Source organism: Cervus canadensis, chromosome 16 (assembly GCF_019320065.1).
Source record: "Cervus canadensis isolate Bull #8, Minnesota chromosome 16, ASM1932006v1, whole genome shotgun sequence".
Lineage (NCBI taxonomy): Eukaryota > Metazoa > Chordata > Mammalia > Artiodactyla > Cervidae > Cervus > Cervus canadensis.
Genome location: NC_057401.1, coordinates 13124546 through 13146964, shown reverse-complemented (window position 1 = coordinate 13146964; position 22419 = coordinate 13124546). Strand labels below are relative to the sequence as shown.

The following is a 22419-nucleotide window of genomic DNA, read 5'->3' as shown; positions in this document are numbered from 1 at the left end:
TAGGCAAAACACTCTCCTACATAAACCACAGCAAGATCCTCTATGACCCACCTCCCAGAATATTGGAAATAAAAGCAAAACTAAACAAATGGGACCTAATGAAACTTAAAAGCTTTTGCACAACAAAGGAAACTATAAGTAAGGTGAAAAGACAGCCCTCAGACTGGGAGAAAATAATAGCAAATGAAGCAACAGACAAAGGATTAATCTCAAAAATATACAAGCAACTCTTGAAGCTCAATTGCAGAAAAATAAATGACCCAATCAAAAAATGGGCCAAAGAACTAAACAGACATTTCTCCAAGGAAGACATACAGATGGCTGACAAACACATGAAAAGATGCTCAACATCACTCATTATCAGAGAAATGCAAATCAAAACCACAATGAGGTACCATTACACGCCAGTCAGGATGGCTGCTATCCAAAAGTCTACAAGCAATAAATGCTGGAGAGGGTGTGGAGAAAAGGGAACCCTCTTACACTGTTGGTGGGAATGCAAACTAGTACAGCCGCTATGGAAAACAGTGTGGAGATTTCTTAAAAAACTGGAAATAGAACTGCCATATGACCCAGCAATCCCACTTCTGGGCATACACACTGAGGAAACCAGATCTGAAAGAGACACGTGCACCCCAATGTTCATCGCAGCACTGTTTATAATAGCCAGGACATGGAAGCAACCTAGATGCCCATCAGCAGATGAATGGATAAGGAAGCTGTGGTACATATACACCATGGAATATTACTCAGCCATTAAAAAGAATTCATTTGAACCAGTTCTAATGAGATGGATGAAACTGGAGCCCATTATACAGAGTGAAGTAAGCCAGAAAGATAAAGATCATTACAGCATACTAACACATATATATGGAATTTAGAAAGATGGTAACAACAACCCTATATGCAAAACAGAAAAAGAGACACAGAAGTACAGAACAGACTTTTGAACTCTGTGGGAGAAGGTGAGGGTGGGATGTTTTGAAAGAATAGCATGTATATTATCTATGGTGAAACAGATCACCAGCCCAGGTGGGATGCATGAGACAAGTGCTCGGGGCTGGTGCACTGGGAAGACCCAGAGAAATCGGGTGGAGAGGGAGGTGGGAGAGGGGATCGGGATGGGGAATATGTGTAAATCTATGGCTGATTCATATCAATGTATGACAAAAGCCACTGAAAAAAATAAATAAATAAATAAAGGGGGAAAAAAAAGAATATGGGCTTTGTAATTAGGGTTTAAATTCCAGCTGCATACCACCTGTGTGACCTTGAGCACACTATTTCTCTGCCCAGGAAAATTGTGTTAATCATGCCTGCATCTTCGCTGCTTCAGTCAGTTCCATCACTCAGTCTTGTCCGACTCTTTGCGACCCCGTGAAATGCAGCATGCCAGGCCTCCCTGTCCATCACCAACTCCCGGAGTTTACCCAAACTCATGTCCATCGAGTCGGTGATGCCATCCAGCCATCTCATCCTCTGTTGTCCCCTTCTCCTCCTGCCCCCAATCCCTCCCAGCATCAGGGTCTTTTCAAATGAGTCAGCTCTTCCCATCAGGTGGCCAAAGTATTGAGTTTCAGCTTCAGCATCAGTCCTTCCAATGAAACCCAGGACTGATCTCCTTTAGGATGGACTGATTGATCTCCTTGCAGTCCAAGGGACTCTCAAAGTCTTCTCCAACACCACAGTTCAAAAGTCATCAATTCTTTGGCACTCAGCCTTCTTCACAGTCCAACTCTCACATCCATACATAACCACTGGAAAAACCATAGCCTTGACTTGATGGACCTTTGTTGGCAAAGTAATGTCTCTGCTTTTTAATATGCTATCTAGGTTGGTCATAACTTTCCTTCCAAGGAGTAAGCATCTAATTTCATGGCTGCAATCACCATCCACAGTGATCTTGGAGCCCCAAAAAAATAAAGTCTGCCACTGTTTCCACTGTTTCCCCATCTATTTGCCATGAAGTGATGGGACCAGATGCCATGATCTTAGTTTTCTGAATGTTGAGCTTTAAGCCAACTTTTTCACTCTCCTCTTTCACTTTCATCAAGAGGCTTTTTAGTTCTTCTTCACTTTCTGCCATAAGGGTGGTGTCATCTGCATATCTGAGGTTATTGATACTTCTCCCGGCAATCTTGATTCCAGCTTGTGCTTTTTCCAGCCCAGCGTTTCTCATGATGTACTCTGCATATAAGTTAAATAAGCAGGGTGACAATATACAGCCTTGATGTACTCCTTTTCCTATTTGGAACCAGTCTGTTGTTCCATGTCCAGTTCTAACTGTTGCTTCCTGACCTGCATACGGTTTCTCAAAAGGCAGGTCAGGTGGTCTGGTATTCCCATCTCTTTCAGAATTTTCCACAGTTTATTGTGATCCACACAGTTGAAGGCTTTGGCATAGTCAATAAAGCAGAAATAGATGTTTTTGGAACTCTCTTGCTTTTTCGATGATCCAGCAGATGTTGGCATTATGATTCTCTGGTTCCTTTGCCTTTTTCTAAAACCAGCTTGAACATGCTGGAGTTCACGGTTCGGTAGTGCTGAGCCTGGCATGGAGAATTTTGAGCATTACTTTACTAGTGAGATGAGTACATTTGTGCAATAGTTTGAGCATTCTTTGAGATTGTCTTTCTTTGGGGTTGGGATGAAACTGACCTTTTCCAGCCCTGTGGCCACTGCTGAGTTTTCCAAATTTGCTGACATATTGAGTGCAGCACTTTCACAGCATCATCCTTTAGGATTTGAAATAGCTCAACTGGAATTCCATCACCTCCACTAGCTTTGTTCGTAGTGATGCTTCCTAAGGCCCACTTGACTTCACACTCCAGGATGTCTGGCTCTAGGTGAGTGATCACACCATTGTGATTATCTGGGTTGTGAAGATCTTTTTTGTATAGTTCTTATGTGTATTCTTGCCACCTCTTCTTAATATTTTCTGCTTCTGTTAGGTCCATGCTATTTCTGTCCTTTATCGAGCCCATCTTTGCATGAAATGTTCCCTTGGTAAGTTTCTTGAAGCCATTTCTTTAGGCCATTCATGTATGACCTAAATCAAATCCCTTATGACTGTACAATGGAAGTCAGAAATAGATTTAAGGGACTAGATCTGATAGAGCGCCTGATGAACTATGGACTGAGGTTCATGACATTGTACAGGAGACGAGGATCAAGACCATCCCCATGGAAAAGAAATGCAAAAAAGCAAAATGGCTGTCTGAGGAGACCTTACAAATAGCTGTGAAAAGAAGAGAAGCGAAAAGCAAAAGAGAAAAGAAAAGATATTCCAATTTGAATGCAGAGTTCCAAAGAATAGCAAGGAGAGATAAGAAAGCCTTCCTCAGCAATCAATGCTAAGAAATAGAGGAAAACAACAGAATGGGAAAGACTAGAGATCTCTTCAAGAAAATTAGAGATACCAAGGGAACATTTCATGCAAAGATGGGTTCAATAAAGGACAGAAATGGTATGGACTTGGGTGGTTGGGAAGATTAAATAAGAAAATGCAAGTAAGCTCTTGGTATAGTGCCTGGCGTATTAATAGACTTTCAATAAATATTAGGGGTGATGATGATCCTCATTCACATGTGTGACCAGTTTCTAGCTTAGGAGCATAGGTGAAGAGTGGTAAACTGAGGCTGAGAATTCAGAAGAAAGATCATGTTTTGAGTGTGTTGCATTTGAGATATCTATGGGTCTGGAGCCCCAGCTTGACATCTGGATGGACTCATGGAAAACACCCAACTTTTTTTGAATGGTTACAGGAAGAGAAGCCAGCAAAGGAGACTAAGAAGAAATGGTCAGAAAAGTTGAAGGACTAGGAAAGCAGAAAAGCGACATTGCCAGAGCTCTTTTGGTAGAAGAATCAGTGATAAACAAGGCAGTGTAGTCAGTACGTGAGAAAATTACAAGAACTCAAAAGCTGAAGACCATGAGTTAGGGGACACATCATTCTTTAAAATTCAGAGAAAGAAAGTGGGAATAAGTGGAGATAGAAGTACCATTTTTTTGTATTTTAATTATATTTTCTGTAAACTTAAAAACCAAGCCAGAATGGTCTTTCTGGACATTAATGCCACTAAAAAACATCAAAAGAAACAATCTTGGCCAAGAATGTGATTTCTCTGTTTACTGTTAAGTTGACTTATCCTAAGGCATTTAATTCCAGAACATTCTGTTCATAAAACATTTTGATCCTAAGTCAAATTAAAAGGTCTGCAAATGTAAAAGCTGTTGTCTGGAACACTAGTGGCTCGAATACCAGGTGTTTAACTTTGTTAGGGGCTTCTTCTTGTTGTTGTCGTTCAGTCGCTAAGTCGTGTCTGACTCTTTGTGACCCCATGGACTGTAGCAGCCAGGCTTCCTTGTCCTTCACTATCTCCCAGAGTTTACTCAGACTCATGTCCATTGAGTCAGTGATGCCATCTAACCATCTCAACCTCTGCTGCCCCCTTCTCATTTTGTCTTCAATCTTTCCCATCATCAGGGTCTTTTCCAATGAGTCAGCTCTTTGCATCAGGTGGCCAGAGTATTGGAGCTTCAGGATCAGTCCTTCCAATGAATATTCAGGGTTGATTTCCTTGAGGATTGACTGGTTTGATCTTCTTTCTGTCCCAGGGACTCTGAAGAGTTTTCACCAGCACCACAATTTGAAAGCATCGATTCTTGAGCACCCAGCCAACTCTTTCATCCATACGTGACTACTGGAAAAACCGTAACTTTGATTATACAGACCTTTGTTGGCAGAGTGATGTGTCTGCTTTATAATATGCTCTCTAGGTTTGTCATAGCTTTCATTCCAAAGAGGAAGGGTCTTTCATGGCTGCAGTCATTGTGTTAGAGTCCAACAAAATAAAATCTGTCACCGCTTCTGCTTTTTCCCTTTCTATGAAGTGATGGACCAGATGCCATGATCTTAATTTTTTGAATGTTGAGTTTCAAGCCAGTTTTTTTACTCTCCTTTTTCACCCTCGTCAAGAGGCTAATCTTTAGTTTGTCTTCGCTTTCTGCCATTAGAATGTTATCATCTACATATATGAGGTTGTTGATGTTTCTCCTGGCAATCCTGATGTAAGTGTGCAAAGTGGGAGGCTCAATAACTAACTGGTGAATATTACTCCTGAATCTGATTCCCCAGTGGCAACAGTTCATTCAGAAGAAAAATTATTAGCAGTATTCAGGATACTTAAGTATCCAATATTTGCCATTCTGTCTAGTCTCCATGAGTGTGTGCACATAACAATGTAAGTTGCTTCAGTCCTGTCCAACACTTAGCGACCCCTTGAAACTGTAGCCTACCAGGTTCTTCTGTCCATGGGATTCTCCAGGCAAGAATACTGGAGTTGGCTGCTATGCCCTCCTCCAGAGGATCTTCCTAATCCAGGGATCAAACCCGTGTTTCTTATGTCTCCTGAATTGGCAAGTGGTTCTTTCCCACTTGCTCCACCTGGGAAGCCCTTCTATCTGGTCTGTATTCCCTAAATGCAAAATAGGGATCTGTATAATGCTCCATGGACGTTAAACACTCTCAGATGGAACTACTTTTATATTAAACACGTGGATAGAAGGAAAATATGAACCAAATAACTTTAAGAGAAAAATTTTGGGTAAACTTGTCACAGTTAAAATGTGCATGTACCACAAACTATGATAGGTTCAGGGTCTACAGATATCACTAAAACCCAGTCTCTGCTCAGAGTCTATGGCCGACAGAGCTGGGTATGTAGGTGAATAGTCTTCGGCGTGATGAGTGCTTTTGTTCACTGGACATGTAGAATAGATTAAGAGCACAGAGAAAGAAATTCTAAAACAGCTAGAGGTGGTCAAAGAAGCCTTCCTGGAGAAGATGAAGTCTGAACTGAGATCTGAAAGATAAATGAGACATGGAAGAGGTGTTGCTCCTCAGGTAAGGAAGAAGAAAGGTGTTCTAAGCAGAGGGAAAACACTGCAGAGGCCTGAAGAGAGCCTAATAATTTTAGGAGATGTGAAAGTAGTTACTTATGCCTAGAGCAGAGATTTGAGGGCAAAAAGATGGTTGAGAAAGCCATGAAAAGGGGACAGATCCATGGGGCCTTGTATGTTAAGCAGCTTGAACTTGATCCTGAAGCCTGTAAAGTCAGAACTTGATCCTAAACCATGCCACTGAAGGAGCACCATGATCAAACTTACCTTTTAAGAAGATTATCTGCAGACAGTCTGGAAAGTAGATCAGAAGACATCTGTAGAGTCTGAGGTTTTGGACTTGGGCAACTGGATGCACACTGGTGATCTTCATTGAGTATACCCCTTTTACTAGTTAGGAGTACAAGAAGAAAAGTTTGGTTGTGGGACCTAAGGAAGATTGGTCTCTTTAATTTTAGACATACTGGATTCGAGGTGACCATTGACATCCAGGTGGAGTTATCCAGCAGGTAGTAGATATATGGGTCTAAGGGCTTCTCTGGTGGCTCAGTGGTAAAGAACCCTCCTGTCAATGCAGAAGACCTGGGTTCAATCCCTGGGTCGAGAAGATCCCCTGGAGAAGGAAATGGCAACCTACTCCAATATTCTTGCCTGGAGAATTCCATGGACAGAGGAGACTGGTGGGCTACAGTCCATGGGGTCACAAAGAGTCGGACACGACTGAGTGAATAACACATACACAAACAATCTCATAGGAAGTGTTTTTTATATTTTAATTATACTCTTGGTGTCTTTTGGCCCTGCCTGCTTCTTGTGGAAAGAACTATAAGGTCTTTTTTTCTTCATTAATGCTCTTGAAAATACTGCTTCCTCAGACGTATTTCTCAGAATGTTGTTAGTTAAATAAGTGTTTTTAACATTGCCTGACACACAGGAAGTGAAAGTCACTCAGTTGTGTCTGACTCTTTGCGACCCCATGAACTATACAGTCCATGGAATTCTCCAGGCCAGAATACTGGAGTGGGTAGCCTTTCCCTTCTCCAGGGGATCTTCCCAACCCAGGGATCAAACCCAGGTCTCCTGCATTACAGGCGGATTCTTTACCAGCTGAACCACCAGGGAAGCCCGAATCTGCCTGCAATGCGGAAGACCTGGGTTCAATCCCTGGGTTGGGAAGATCCCCTGGAGAAGGGAAAGGCTACCCACTCCAGTATTCTGGCCCAGAGAATTTCATGGACTATACAGTCCATGGTGTCGCAAAGAGTCAGACACGTAGAAACTACTCGGCAAATGACTCCTCCTTTCCTCACTGTCTCTGTTCTTTCTTTCCTCCAAAGAAGACACCAGGGAACTGCTTTGTGAGTTGAAAAGAGAAAGGATACCAATAGGAGGGTTTAGGCATGCATCTCATTCCTGAAAGGCGATCACCTAGCGCAGCACTGTCGTGTAGATCTATCTGCTCTGATGGTAATTTCTCTGTCTGTGCTGTCCATTATGGTTGCCACTTGCCATGGTGGCTACTGAGCAGTTGAAATGTGCCTAGTGCAACTAAAGAAGTGAATTTTTTGTTTTGTTTACTATAAATAACCACATGTGGCTACTGTGTTAGAAAGGATAGATGTAGGGGATAAAGTGCTGCTTGGCCCGAGGCTTCAAAGTAGAAGAATGCTAGGTGCCTAAAGGAACAGGTGAGCCTTGGGGAGTTGCACGGCTGGGATTTGGCATTGTTGAAATCCAAAATTAAGGAGTCCCGTATGCTCTGCTGAAAGGAACCTGGACTTGAGCTGTGGCTTCTAAGTTGTAAGGCAGGGGTGATTTAGTTAGATCAATGGCTGAAAAAGACAGCTTTGTGACTAATGGGAATCAAGGTTGAAACGGCATGGTTCTGACAAAATAACCAGAGAAGAACTAACTAAAAGAGACACAGAAATTCCAGTTGAGAGGTTCATGAAATGCAGCCCTCGTAGCTCGTAGAGAAGCATTAGTTCCAAGGTAAATACTAGGAATACTTGCCAAGTATTTTAAAGGATTGGGACAAATTTCAGGAAATGCCATGCAAACTGTAAACTACAACACTATGTGGAAAGGATGGGAGCATGGATTAAATATAAATTCTGGGGAAATGGAAATTGTGACATTTTACGTAGTGGAGTTTCACACTAGTCCTGGCCCTAATAAGACACACTTTCCTGTATGGATGTTTATTTGTGATAATGAAGGGAGACAGTGTTGTGGTAATGTTTCAGCCGTGTCAATACCGTCTCATTTCAAATACATAAAGCATCTACAGTGTGCTTAGCAATATGGTAGGGTTGTGACACCAGATAAGTACAGTGGTTATTGTGCTAGAAAAGTCCTAGTCTGATTTGGCATACAACACAAGCCAATTGAACAAGTGGATGACAGTTATTTCAGTGTCTAAAATGTATGCCACAGCTAAAAGGTGATACAAGCTCAGAGCTGTATGAACTGACGCAGTCAAGGACACCTTGTGGAAGGACGTGGAGGCCTTTAAACTATGCTTTGAAAGAAAATTAACCCAGTAAATTAGAGTATTTCTTTCTTTATAATATTTATTTATTTTTGGCTCTGTTGGGTCTTAGTTGCAGCACACACGATCTTTTATTGCAGTGCATGGTCCTTTTTCTCTAGCTGTGACATGAGGATTTAGTTGCTCTGTGGCATGTGGGATCTTCCCGGACCAGGGATGGGACCCGTGTTCCTGCATTGACAGGTGGGTTCTTAACCACTGGACCACCAGGGAAGTCCCAATGAGAACATTTCTGAAAGTACATTCCATAAAATATTTTGCTAAACTTTTCCAGACAATTATTAACTCACAGTAACAATGGCATGCTCATTTGTCAAAACAAAATTCTTTAGCCTGGTAATCTCAATCAAAATCTGTGCCGCTTGCTTTCTTTGCCTAAATATTTGGTTTTTGGACACAGGAGACTAGAGTCCCAGCAAATGCATCTTCCTGTCAATTCTACTATGGTATTTTGTATTATTTCTTGGTTAGAAATTCAGAGCCGTATGTTGAAAGTGCGTCAAAGACAGAGGAGAAAATGAAGGTGTGGTTGGGACTGAAATAATAGACAGCCTGGGAGCTTGTGGAGAGGGGGCGGGAAAGCTCGAGTTAAATTAGACTGTAGGAATCTTGGATTTAATCTAGATTTTCGTGTTCACATAACTGCGTGTAATAACTCCTGTAGAGAAAGACAAGATCATGGTGTGTTGCCTGCTTTCAAACTTCGTGGCTCTCAGTTGCAAAAAGTCAATAAAAAATCCTCACTCGATCCTCAAGGGTAGACAGTTGCTAGGAAGACTGCGGGTGCACTGGTTTTCCTCCCAAGTGCAGTTCCCCAGGGCTGCAGAGACACTGAAGGGAACAGATCAGCGTACCAGCATCCACAGCACCCAGTGAGATTGAAATCGTAATAAAGGAGAGAAGAAGGGATACTCAGTGAAAAAACAGTGCAAGAGAGAAAGCAGACATGGTGCAGGGAGGAAAATTCTCAATAGGTCAAAATGTTTTAGTTAGAAGTATTAGGGCATCCTTCTGTCCCCATTCCTTTTCTTCAGTAACAAGAATTATAAATCCTGAATGGAACTACGACAGAATCCCAGACGGTGAGAAAGGAAGGTATAAGATTAAAATTGTCATGCGTTCTGTTGACCATGAAATCATGATTTCTAACTTCTGTTCCTTTCTTCTTACCGCATCTACATTTAGGAAATCATAGTACTTTAAGGTAGCTTCTTGTTAGTTGCCATAGAAGCTGTACAGGGGTGGTTATGGGTATAGGCATTCAGCCAAGATAGAGCTGCTGACGTCTTCATCAGTTTAACCAAGTTAAGGTCAGGTGTGCTGTGACCAAACACTCCATCTTTTGATAAATGTTAGGAAATAAATGAAAACCAGTGGAAGTCATCATATGAGTGAGATGTTTGACATAATTTTCTTTTAAAGTTATTTAGCATTAATGAAAACTTGTCCATAGTAGTTGGTTTGTACTAAGAGGAGTGGTGAAAGGAGCAGGGTATTGGGATGTAGAAGTCTTATGTTTTACTCATTCTTGTCCCTCTTACTATGCCTTACCTCAGTGATCCCATGACCAGCCTCTTCATCTGTCCTGCAACTTCCTTGGAAGTCCTAACCAATCAGGGCCATGGCTCACTCCTTCTTCAAGGCCTCAGTTCTGTGTATCCATGAGGGATTGTGGGAATATGTATTTTGGAAATTTTCAGCCAACACACTGCATTTCACCTCCCTATTATTTTAGGCCACCACCAAGCCTGGGAGACCCTCCAGGCTTGGAAGGTCTTGTACTCTGACCTCTGTATGTCTTGTTTTTTTCTCTGCTCATTTCTTCTTGCTTTTTTCTCTGCTCATTTCTTTATCAGTTTTCATTCCCTTTTCAGCTAGGATCCTGTTTGAGGCAAATAGCATAAAACCACATTCAAACTGGCTTTCAACAATAGACTTGCATAACTGGAAAGTCTAGCTCTAGGTCAGGCTTCAGAATTAGTTGTTCTAAGGGATCAGTGATGTCAGTAAATATTTGGTTTACTTCCTTTATTCTTCCAGTCGCAGTGTTTATTTCATCGTTTAGGTCAGGTTCCACTCATTCTCTAAGATGGATGCCACCTGCGGTCAAGGACAGCAGCCTGCTCAGTTACATTCAGGGGGAATGAGACCTCTCTCTCTACAGCAGTGCTGAGGGTCGGGGATGCATGGGGCCTGGGAAGAAAGCGTGTATATGATCAGATAGGGGGAGAGGTGAATAGCTGGACAAAAAAAACACATTCTTAGCTATTGGTCATACTTGGGCTCATCCTTTGTTATTTCCAGAACCCTTGTCCCATGGGAAACAGACTCCTCCATTTTTTCATATTCTCTGGATCCTCTTTTCTCTTCCTAACCTTTATTGAAATCCATTTAGCTCTGAGGAAAGTATTTCCCCACATCCCTCTTTCTTCCACACCTCATATCACAAAGTAAGGAGGAAAGGTTGATATCTTCTCTGTTCCCGATTCCCTCCTTACCCCAGCTCTGCTCATAGGCCAGCACCTCTTCACCGCAGCGTAAAAATGCCTTTGAGGCTCACAGTACCCTGCTTGTGATGTCCTCTCCCACCCACCTGGTTGGTTCCCCCCGTTCTTTGATGATTTTAGTTCCTGGTTCAGCCTTCCTTTCTGCTCCCAGGCCCAGCCATCAAACTGCCGACTCCAGTGTTCACGAAGACCGTCTGTCCAGTACCAAGCTGTCGGTTCTTTGCACTCTTCAACTCATTTATATCAGCCATCCAGTTCCAGGAAAATATCCTTGTCAGGGTTAACCTTTGGTTTCTTAAATTCAGACATCAATCGTTTTTACTGTAGCCTAACTACTTCCATATTACCTGTTTCATTGATTTTGCTGAGACTATCGTCTCTCTTCCTATATCATACAAATTGCTCTGCCCAGGGACATATGACACTTCTTCCTACCTCCATTAGCACCTTGCTCCATATGTCCCCTTTTTTTTTTGGCCAGCCATACAGCATGTGGGATCTTAGTTCCCCAACCAGGGGTCAAACCCATGCTCCTTGCAGTGGAAGTACAGTCTTAACCATGGGACCGCCAGGGAAGTTCCACTTCGTATGTCATTTAATAGTGGCTGAGTGAGTGAAAGTCGCTCAGTCATGTCCAACTTTTTGCGACCCCATGGACTGTACCCCTCAGGCTCGCCTCTGTCCATGGGATTCTCCAGGCAAGAATAGTGGAGGAGTGGGTTGCCGTTCCCTTCTCCAGGGGATCTTCCCAAACCAGGGATTGAACCCAGATGTCATTTAATAAGTAATTTAAAAAACTGGTTTCACACAGAATCATTAAAAATGACAAATTGCTCAAATAACATATTCAAACAAAACATAAATGAGCATTTTAAAAATATTTTGATGTAAGAGCAAGGCCTTTTTGTTAAATGTGAATCACTTGATCGGCATTCCTCACTGTCCTTGAGTAAACTCTACCAAAAATGCATTATTTTTCATTTCCAGTTTCAGTCTCTTTAAAGTGGAGCAGGAACACTCCAGACACATATAAGTGATCTGAGTTAAGAAACCTGCTGGATCTTTGTAATTCTGTTTTAAATCTTCTCTAACAGCAGGTTTTTGGTTGGTTTTTTAGTAACTGTCATGTTTAAAGTATTCCCAAGATAGCTGACCGAAACAACAGATCATTCTTTTGGCACACATTTAATCAGTTAAATACTTCAGTTACATGAAAATGAGTATAATAAGTATAAACAGTTTTGTAACAAATAAACTTGACTCTTGGTGAATATATAATTCAGCTGGTTGAAGGAGAAATGTGAAAATACATTGGAAAATAGTCTGCCAGTCTTGAGTGTAACCACCAACCAGTATGTTTCACAGTATGTTTCATCAGTTATTAGGAGAGACGGTTAAGGGGGTCAGACGGTTAAGGCTTCTCCTGTGTTAATAATGTACCTTTCTGTGTCTCAGCCCCTTACACTCACACCCCTCAGTCTCCTTGTTCTCACAGCCAGCTCCATGGAGAGTTGCTGAAGTGCACGCTCTCCGCTTCCTCACCTTCTCCATTCCCTCAGTCATGGTAATCTGACTTCCACCCCTGCCCCCTGGCTGACACTGCTCTTACCAGAGTCATCAGTGACATTCCTGTTGCTGAATTCAACAGAGACTTTGTGTTGAAGTCTTGAAATTCATACATTTCATACTGTCATTCACTCCTCCCTTTTTCAGTGTTCACTTTTCACAATTCCTTGAACCCTTCCTATTTGGTTTTCTTTCCTTCTACTTCAATGATTAAACTAGAGTCAGAGTCTGGTTGGTCTGTTCTCCCTCTGCAGATTCCCTTGGGCCAGTTCAACCACCCATGTCACTCCAGTTACATTCAACAGTAATGAATTTTGCTGACTTGCACCACAGCCACTTCAGACTTGGTGCATCCAAAACCAAATTTCTCTGTGTCCCACCAGAGAGCCTCCTCCTTTGTCTAAGTTCCCTATTTTAGCAATGGTGCCTCTGTCCGTCCCTCTAGCTCAAAAGAGAAGGCTAGACACCATCTCACCTCTTCCTAAAATACGTTCAGTACCAAGTCATAGTGATTCTACTTCCTGAGTATCTTCTAAGTCACTCTAGTTCCCCCTGTTTCCTAGTGAGGTATTCCATAATATTATCCCCCAGTTCCCATCACAGCTTTCCTCTGGAATGAGCCCTCTTTTCTAAATGTTTCAACTCATTATAATTTGAGTGATTTGTTTAAAACACATATCTTTTCTCGTCTCTCACCTGATTAAAACCCTTCAGTGGCTTTGTCGTGACCCTTAGAGTAGGTATGAACTCTTAAATGATTCCCAAGGCTGTTCTCTCTAGTCCATACTTAAGCTTTTCAGATTTTTCATTCCTTACAGTCTTTACTTTTGGATAATTTCTATACATTGTTCAGATCTTGGCTTGCTCATTGTTCCTTTTAGAAAATCTTTCTAGAAAAGCTCCTTCTGTGATATTTCAGAGTTTTCCCTGTTTACCCTATAAAACTCGTCTCAATGTAGTACAATTGCCTATTAATCAATTTGTCTTCACTATATTATAAATTATATATATTATAAATAGAAGGGTCCCAGTCAATTTGCCTTTTTATCTTTGGTACCTGTAGCAAGGAGTAGACATAGTGTATGCGTATAAGTATTTGTTGAACAAATGACATTAAATCAGTCACTTAGCCTTTCTGAGCCTCAACTGCATCATCTGTTAAAGGGGAGTATTGTCCTGCCTACATCATAAGGTCGTTTTGGGGCCTTGTAAGATAATAGGAATTAAGTTTAGTATTGTGGTTAGGAGAGTAGGTTCCGGCTCTCAACTTCTTGGTTTTTAATCCTAGCTCTCACTATATTGCCAGCTGTGTGACCTTGGGCAAGTTACTTAACTTTTCTGTGCTTTAGTGACCCCGTTGGCTAATAAAAATAACCACAATATCTACCTCATAGGGTTACTGTGAGTTTTAACTGGAAAGCATTCAGTATAGTACCTAAACACAATAAATGTTAGCTATCATAATATTTTTATTTATAAGCTCTAGAATTACATAACTATATATGCAAGCATGTGGCATCAATTTTTAGTTTCAGTATTTAAGGGGTTAAAGGATTGGTATAATTTTTAATTTTTTTCCCCCTTTATCTTTTAGGATAATACCATACCAGATTTTATTTTTTAAGTCATAAATTCAAATCAACATAGTTGATTTACATGAAATTTTGGTAATACATTTTTTAAATTGTTCAACATAAAGAGAATTTTGAAAATACTTCATTCCTGAATATCAAAATATTGAGTTTACATACACAGTGGGTGAATATTAGCAAAAAAAAAAAGTTTAAGAAAGACTACTGGTTTAATTTATAAAGGACAATTATCAATATTATATCTTTGACACCTAACTTTATTTCTCTATCTGATTTAATTACATAAGTAATTCAGTGTTTGAAAAGTCCAAATTCCATTAACTCTGTAACTAGTCAAGAAAACAAGTAAATACAAGAGCATTTAGTTTCATGAATATGTATTCACCTGAAAGAAATTTGCTCAATTTGAGTAAACAGTTCTTTCTAATTTAAAATTTAATTAAATAATACACATATGTCTCTTGACTTTGGACCAACAGAATGCCTAATTTTTATCCTTTTTCTGATTGTTTTTAGAGTTGGTGGTTCCAGAATTTTATTCAGAATGACTTTAGGAAGAGAAGAGGTGTCTCCCCTTCAGGCAATGTCTTCCTATATGGCAGCTGGTAGGAATGTTTTAAGATGGGATCTTTCACCAGAGCAAATCAAAACAAGAACTGAGGAGCTCATCTCGCAGACCAAACAGGTGTACGATGCTATTGGAATGCTTGACATTAAGGAGGTAACTTATGAGAACTGTTTGCAGGCACTAGCAGACGTGGAAGTGAAATATATAGGTGAGTAGGATGCAAAAGCATATCAATATTTCATTTTGTGGGCATCATAAGCCATTTTATGCTTCCCGACTCAACAATTCATTTTCCAATTGTACAAGACATTGATTTTTACATAATGATTTGTAATTACTTAAATGATCAATGATTCATAATTGCTTGGAATTATATTACCTAAGTTAAAAAATTTTATTATGTGGCCTGAGGTGCTATAAAATATACACTCTTGTTACAGCTGCTTTCTGGAGAGCAATATCTATCAAAACTTTTTAAGACGTGCAGGCGGATTCTTTACCAGCTGAGCCACAAAGGAAGCCCAAGAATACTGGAGTGGGTAGCCTATCCCTTCTCCATCGGATCTTTCTGACCCAGGAATTGAACCGGGGTCTCCTGCATTGCAGGCAGATTCTTTACCAACTGAGCTATCAGGGAAGCCTTAAGAAGTGCATACCCTAGCCCAATAATTAATTCCCTATTTAGGTATAATCTAAGAAATAATCAGATATAGGAAAAATCATGTATAAATTTATGTATAAACAGGTACTCTATCATAGCAAAAGCTTGGAAACAACTAACTGCTAAGTGTCAACTAGTAGAATAGCTAAATAAATTATGGTACATTCACCCTCTGTAACAGTAAACAGGCATTAAAATCATGTTTAGGAGCAGTATTTAGTAACATTAAAAGGACACAGAAAGAAAACAAATTTTAATACTGTCCAGTGTCTTGGGTACTAAGTTTATAGTTGATTTTTAATTTACTCTTTATACTTTTCTCTATTTTCCATATTTCCTACACTTAAAATATATTATTTTTATAATCTAACTATTGTGTGTTCAGTTGCTCGGTCATGTCTGACTCTTTGCAGCCCCATGGACTGCAGCCCACCAGTCTCCTCTGTCCCTGGAATTTTCCAGGCAAGAATACTGGGAAAGGTTGCCATTTCCTGCTCCAGGGGATCTTCTTGACCCAGGGATCGAACCCACCTCTTGCATCTCCTGCATTGCTGGCGGACTCTTTACCACTGGCCAACCTGGGAAACCCCCAATATAACTATTAGACCCTTTGAATTATAAGGAATGAAGAATCATGCCAGTTATTGCAAAGAATTTTGTAGGATAATTATGGCCAAACAATCTTGACTGTGTGGTAACTGGGCTTTCTAAGAACATAGGCTATAACTGAGTATCATAAACATTTGTATGAATTCTGGAATTTGGAAGGTTGTCCAAAATCTTAAGCGGCCCTAGTGAGCAAGTCATCTCTTTACCCATACCACGAGCTCCCTACCCTGTGTCCTACTATGATATATGCACTCGACTACTTTCTCTTCCCTCTGCATTTCTGTTCCAGTTTCTGCCGCTTACTACCAGCTTCTTCACTCTCGTTTCTGTTCAGTCGCTCAGTCGTGTCTGACTCTTTGCGACCCCATGGACTACAGCACAGCAGGCTTCCCTGTCCTTCACTATCTCCCGGAGCTTGCTCGAATTCATATGCATTGAGCTGGTGATGCTATCTAACCATCTCATCTTCTGCCACCCTCTTCTGCCTGGTGGGTCAGACGGTAAAGAATCTGCATACAATACAGGGTTCCATCCCTGGGTCAGGAAGATCCCCTGGAGAAGGGAATGGCTACCCACTCCGGTATTCTTGCCTGAATTCCATAGACAGAGGAGTCTGTTTGGCTACAGTCCATGGGGTCACACAGAATCATGACTCAGTGACTTTTTTTTTTTCCACTCTCATTAATGGCCACTAAATTTTGCTATGAGCCTTGAACTTAAAATCTTCAGTAAAGAAAATCTGATTGGGCTTGTAGTTAGTCGAAAGAAGGGAGTTGGTCCCCATTCAGCAGAACTTTCTCAGCAGGCAGTTTCATATTCCTCTTCTACCCTGTAAGTGGTTTGTCCTTGGTTCACACACTCACATTTTCAGTCACTTATGGCTATGATGGTGTGCCACGGTAACAGCTTACACATTTAAGAAATGTAAAAATAGGTGGGGAAAAAATCTTTTAAAACAGAATGATCTTAAATTCTGCTTTTTCTGCCCAAATCATACATCTTTTAAATATAACTTTAGTTTTGTGATATTTGTTCTCCCTCTCCTGTGAATTTATTTTCATAGGTTAATCATAAAAATGTTTGAATTTCAGAATAGATTTTTTAAAAGTTTCTCTTATCTGTGTATGTTCTCCTGCAATAGCTGTTAAAACTGCATTTTATCTAGCGTCAGGTAATGGGCATCAGCACTGTTTGTAGTCTGAAAGTGAGAGCTTAAGTCTGGCTCCAGGTCTTTGTGGGAAAGTAAGGAAGGAAATGGTTTTCAGTATTATTGTTTGTTTAAGAATGTTTCCAGTTTCAGACTCTTCATTTCATTCTGCTCATTTAAGTTCTTGAGCAATTTTGATTCCTTCTTAGTATCTTTTTGAGCTAACTTTAAAAAGTATTAAATAAACAAAAATTATAACTCTCTAGTTAATTCACTTAAACAAATGCTCTATGTATTAATATTAAATGCTACATCGTATGTTCCATTCATTCTTTAACCAAGGGACAAAACATGATATATTCAGTCAAATCTTAAAATAATAATTATCTAATCTTTTTAAAAACAGACACTATGAATTTGTTTAGATATTTGTGGCATTTTTATAGCTTTCTTTGTAACCATGTTTTAAGAGGACTGATATGCATAAGGTACCTTGTTTAACTGGACAATTCTTTGTTATGTAAAGGGTAGCTTTGCTGTCTACCATGTATCACATGTGTAAATTTTACCTATTTACAATACCTTCAAAGTGCTAAAGAGTAAAATTAAAATATATTCATTGTCACAGCCTAGCCAAAACTTCCCTATAAATGATACTCTTTTTTTTTTTTTTGCTGTAGTATGGATTATTTCAAGACATCAGATTTTTGGCTAATTAAAGTCAAAATACAAATGTTTGAAAAATCCAACAACCAAGTTTGATATGTGAAAGTGAGAACAGAAGACATTACCACTATCATTTAACAGGAAGGGCCCCAGTATTCAGCTGCTTATTGGATATGAGATTTCTGAGGATCATTTGAAATTATATGCAGCTTTTTATGTTTGTATGAATGCTTGCATTTGGGGGAGGGTTCATGACTTTGGTTAAATTAAAAGTCTATTGTGAAGGTTAAGAACTCCTTTTCTAAACAAACCCATCCCTCTAAATCACCTGCTTGTTTCTTAAACATGCTTTGTTTTGCCAGTCCCCATGCTTGCGGTCTCTACTTCTGCAGTCCCCAGGTGAGCTCTTCCTCTCGCCCGGCCCATCCTCTAAGGTCCAGCCTTCTCCACAGGCATGGCTTAATGCCTCAGCCCTTGGTTTTGCTGCCTTTGAGTTCCTGTCCCATTCATTTGACAGCTATGCTGCTCTGTCCTGGTATCGTTTATCTTTTCGTGTACTGTTGCCTACCCCCAACTCCCAGACTATAAAATGCCTCAGTATGAGAACTATATCTTTTAAATTGGAAGATTGTGATTGATGTATACACCGTACTATATATATAATAGATAGTAGTAAGAGCCTACTGTATAGCACAGGGAGCTCTACTTAATACTAAGTAATGGCCTATATGAGAAAAGAATCTAAAAAGAGTGGTTATATGTATATGTATAACTGATTCACCTTTTTGTACTCCTGAAACTAACACAACTTTGTAAGTCAACTATACTCCAATAAAATTTTTTTTTAAAAAAAGGACATCTTAAAAAAAAAAAAAGGACATCTTTTTTCCCCCTACATTCCCAGTTAATAAATTACATTCTAACCATACTTCATTAATTACTCAGTGTACACCCTTATTGTTCTTAGCAATGCCCCTGGAATAGCGAAGTCCTATTTTAGACACTGTTTCTCAAAAGCCTTAGGAGCCTTTAGAGAAAATATATAATGAAAGACTTATATTAGGATAATCATTCATCTATGTATGAGGTATTTTTCTTAATACCGACTTGATGAGTCCCTGTGGTTTTTTTTCCTCTATTAACAGTGGAACGAACCATGCTAGACTTTCCGCAGCATGTCTCCTCTGACAAAGAAGTACGAGCTGCAAGTACAGAAGCAGACAAAAGACTTTCTCGTTTTGATATTGAGATGAGCATGAGACAAGATATCTTTCTGAGAGTTGTTCATTTAAAGGTAAATGATCTTACAATTCCTTTAAAAGGAAAAAAACCCAACAATAAAGACATAAAAGCGTTTGACCAATGATAAAAAGTATTTGAATGCACCTAGATTTTGTTTCTAATTATTATAATAGAGGGCACAACATAGTGTTATATTATGCCACTTAGGTTTAAGTTGAGCTACTAATTACATTCATTTAAAAATTTTAAGACCAAGTATAATAAAAGAGTATACATCTATAAATCTAAGACTTTTTAACTATCATGAACTTTAATAGTTTAATGAAAAACTTTGAATTTTAAAAAAAATTGCACCTCAAATGGAGTTGAGTTGTCTATAAATAATCATGTGGTTTTGGCCATAAAACTGATGACTTACTGTTTGATTCTGCATGCTGGAGCCATTCCTCTCTGTCATTCTTACATTTCTCAGAACTCATAGAAATTATGGATTATGAAATCTCTAGGTGGGTCTGCCTTGAGTGTTTTGACTCTTTTCATCACCAATGTTGATTTGCTTCCTAGCATTTTCATCATGTCTTTGCTTTGAATTTTCATTTTCATGGTTCTCAGCAATTTGTTTGGAAAACAACCAAGGTTTTACAATCCTAGGCATTTTTGTTAATTTTGCATGTTGCATATGCAAAATCTCTAAGGTTGTTTTCTTTTTAGCAAATTATGACAAGAATTGAAATAAAAAGCCATTTTATTTCAAATATTTTATTTGTACCTCACTGTGGCATGTGTAGTCAAAAATTTATTTAGACATGTAAGACATATGTGCTATTTTTTCATGTCAGACATTTTTCACCCTTAATTTGTGTTCATCTATGATGACTCATAATTGTTCATCTTTGGCACTTCAAAAATAACATAAAATAACTATGACTATTTTTTTACTAAATTGTTCTCTTTTCAACTTTTGATTCCAGTTGTTATTCCATACAATTCAAATCATGGCCCTTATAATTTCTGATTTTTATTTCATCCCAGAATAATCTAATTTCTTTTGTACCTGGATATTATATATGTACTATAGAAATTTTCCCTAGTATTTCTAGTTTTCTTTGATTAGGTTTTTTTTTTTTTTTTGATTAAGTATTTTTTTATCCTGACTTCTGAGTTCTCATTTGGGATTTTCTAGCCTCAAAAAAGTATTGCACCTTAATGTTATTAATTGAGTCTCCTGTTTTTGTTACTTTTCCACCTTTTCTGATTTCTTATAAATATTATCAAGATCTGGGAGACTTGTCACTTTAGATTTCTTTGTTAAACTTTTATATTTTGTATGTATTGACCTCTGATCCCACTAAATAACTATTGTGCTTGTTTATGTACTGGACCTTATTTGGTGAATTTAAATACCTACCTTGACAAATATTAATACTTTTCAGTTGGTATTTTTAAAAATCTAGAACTATCAGTTTCAGTTCTTTGCTTGAGTTGGATACTTGAATAGATGGTAAATCTCACACCATTCATAGCTACCAAAGTTAGATGTATCTAAATATTCTATTTATTTTTTCCTTTAATTTTCCTCTAAGTGAAAATAGAGCAACCATGATATAATTCATAAAGCCTTCATTAGACTGAGTAGTAGGATTTTAAATTTATGTAGAGTCATCAATTTTGGGCTTGCTCTACCTGAACAAGGGTGCTCTAAATAATAATCTACCACCAATGTAGCCAATAATCAAATGTATTATCTTAGTTAGACATAAAATGCTATTTTAGCTCCTGTGTTATTTTTCACTTAAGATTGATGTATAGAAACATGAAATTACTTTTTTTCACAGTTCTTTAATGCAGAATCTGTGCCCAGTAAGCGTTCTAGTTATCTGTTGATGTACAACATGTAACTCTAAAACTTAGTGACTAAAGATAGTAGCAGTCATTTTCTCTTCTCTCATAGTTTGTACAGGTCAGGAATTCAGGAGATATCAGCCCTGGCTTGGAGTCTTGCATGAGATTCAGGCCGTGCTGACGGAGCAGGTAGACCAGCCAGATACCTCTATCTTCGTGTCCCCTCGGGGCCCTTCTGTGTAGTGTCTCTACGTGGGCTAATCTGGACTTCCTCCCAGCATGGCAGCAGCAGGCAGTAGGACTTCTTTTCTTGGAGACAGAGGGCTTCAACACGATGTTACAGCAGTCTGCACAGAAGCTGCACTGCATTTTATGACCTGTCTCAGAAGTCACATAGCATCACTTCTGCAGCACCATGTTGACTGACGAGTCATGACTATCTCCCGGATTCAAGGGACACTGCATTATAGTCTAGGGAGTATCATCTGATTCACAGTCTCATTTCACAACCTTTAAAATCAGCAATTTGTTGACTAAATGGATGGATGAAATCATAGTAGGGCATGAGACTAACCAGCGTGCTGTAGTCTTCATACTTCCTTCCCAAGCATGGCTAGTAATGCTACTTTACAGTTATATAGCAATATGGTTATCTAGTTTAACTCTCATACCAATCTTGTGAAGTATCCCTTTTTACAAGTAGAGAAACTAAGGCTCAGAAATGGTAACTTTCCAAGAGTCATGGAAAGAAAGTGAAAGTGTTAGTCTTTCAGTCATGTCCAACTCTTTGCAACCCCCTAGACTGTAGACCACCAGGCTCCTCTTCCATGGGATTTCCCAGGCAAGAATACTGGAGTGGGTTGCCTTTCCTTCTCCAAGTCATGGAAGTGGATGGTAAATACTTGCCAGAAGTCATGTAGACTTTATGTTAAAGCCCTCAAGGGAAAAAGGTGTCACATTTGATTTTATTTTGCATCTTTGGCAGAGTGCCTGGTACAAAGTATAGTAAATATTTAGTAAATGTTCCTGAAACTAGAGTGAGAAATGGTGACAAATTAAAAAACAGGCCTTCAGTAATTGATGTAAGGACATGAGCTATCCATGTGGGGCAAAAAATATCATATTGCTTCCTCACAACCAAATGGAAAACAATCCCTAATGGATTAAAGTCTTAAAAAGCTAAACTTTAAAGCTTCTGGCAGTTTATATGGAAATAAAACTTTATGACATCTGAGCCGGGAAGTATTTCTTAAAAAAAAGACACCAAAGGTGCTAACTATAAGTCTGATAAACATGACTACATTAAAATAAAGAACTTCTATTAATAAAGTGAAAAGACACTGACACACACAAAAAAACCTGAAATACTAAAAAAAGAAATTTGCAGAACATGAAACTAGCAAAGCATTAGTACCTAGGATATATAAAGTGATACTCTAATCAGTAAGAAAGACAAGCATCCCAATAGAAAAATGAGCAGACGACATGAAAGGTGGTTCAGATGAAACACAAATGGCAATTAAACATGAAAAAAATGTGTAACCTCTTTAAGTCAGGGAAGTTCAAA

The 22419-nt window shown here is 39.2% G+C and overlaps 1 protein-coding gene across 4 annotated transcripts in view; it reads left to right on the top strand.

Moving 5' to 3' along the window:
* The window catches only part of NLN (neurolysin), a 97343-nt gene that overhangs the window by 22538 nt on the left and 52386 nt on the right, over positions 1-22419 (top strand). For 3 of the 4 annotated variants that reach the window (XM_043488982.1, XM_043488984.1, XM_043488985.1), the window contains exons 2-3: positions 14634-14893; positions 18914-19062. In XM_043488982.1, coding sequence (XP_043344917.1) covers positions 14634-14893; positions 18914-19062 — 409 coding nt within the window. The remainder of the gene's footprint in view (positions 1-14633; positions 14894-18913; positions 19063-22419) is intronic. The other variant, XM_043488986.1, reaches the window with a different exon arrangement.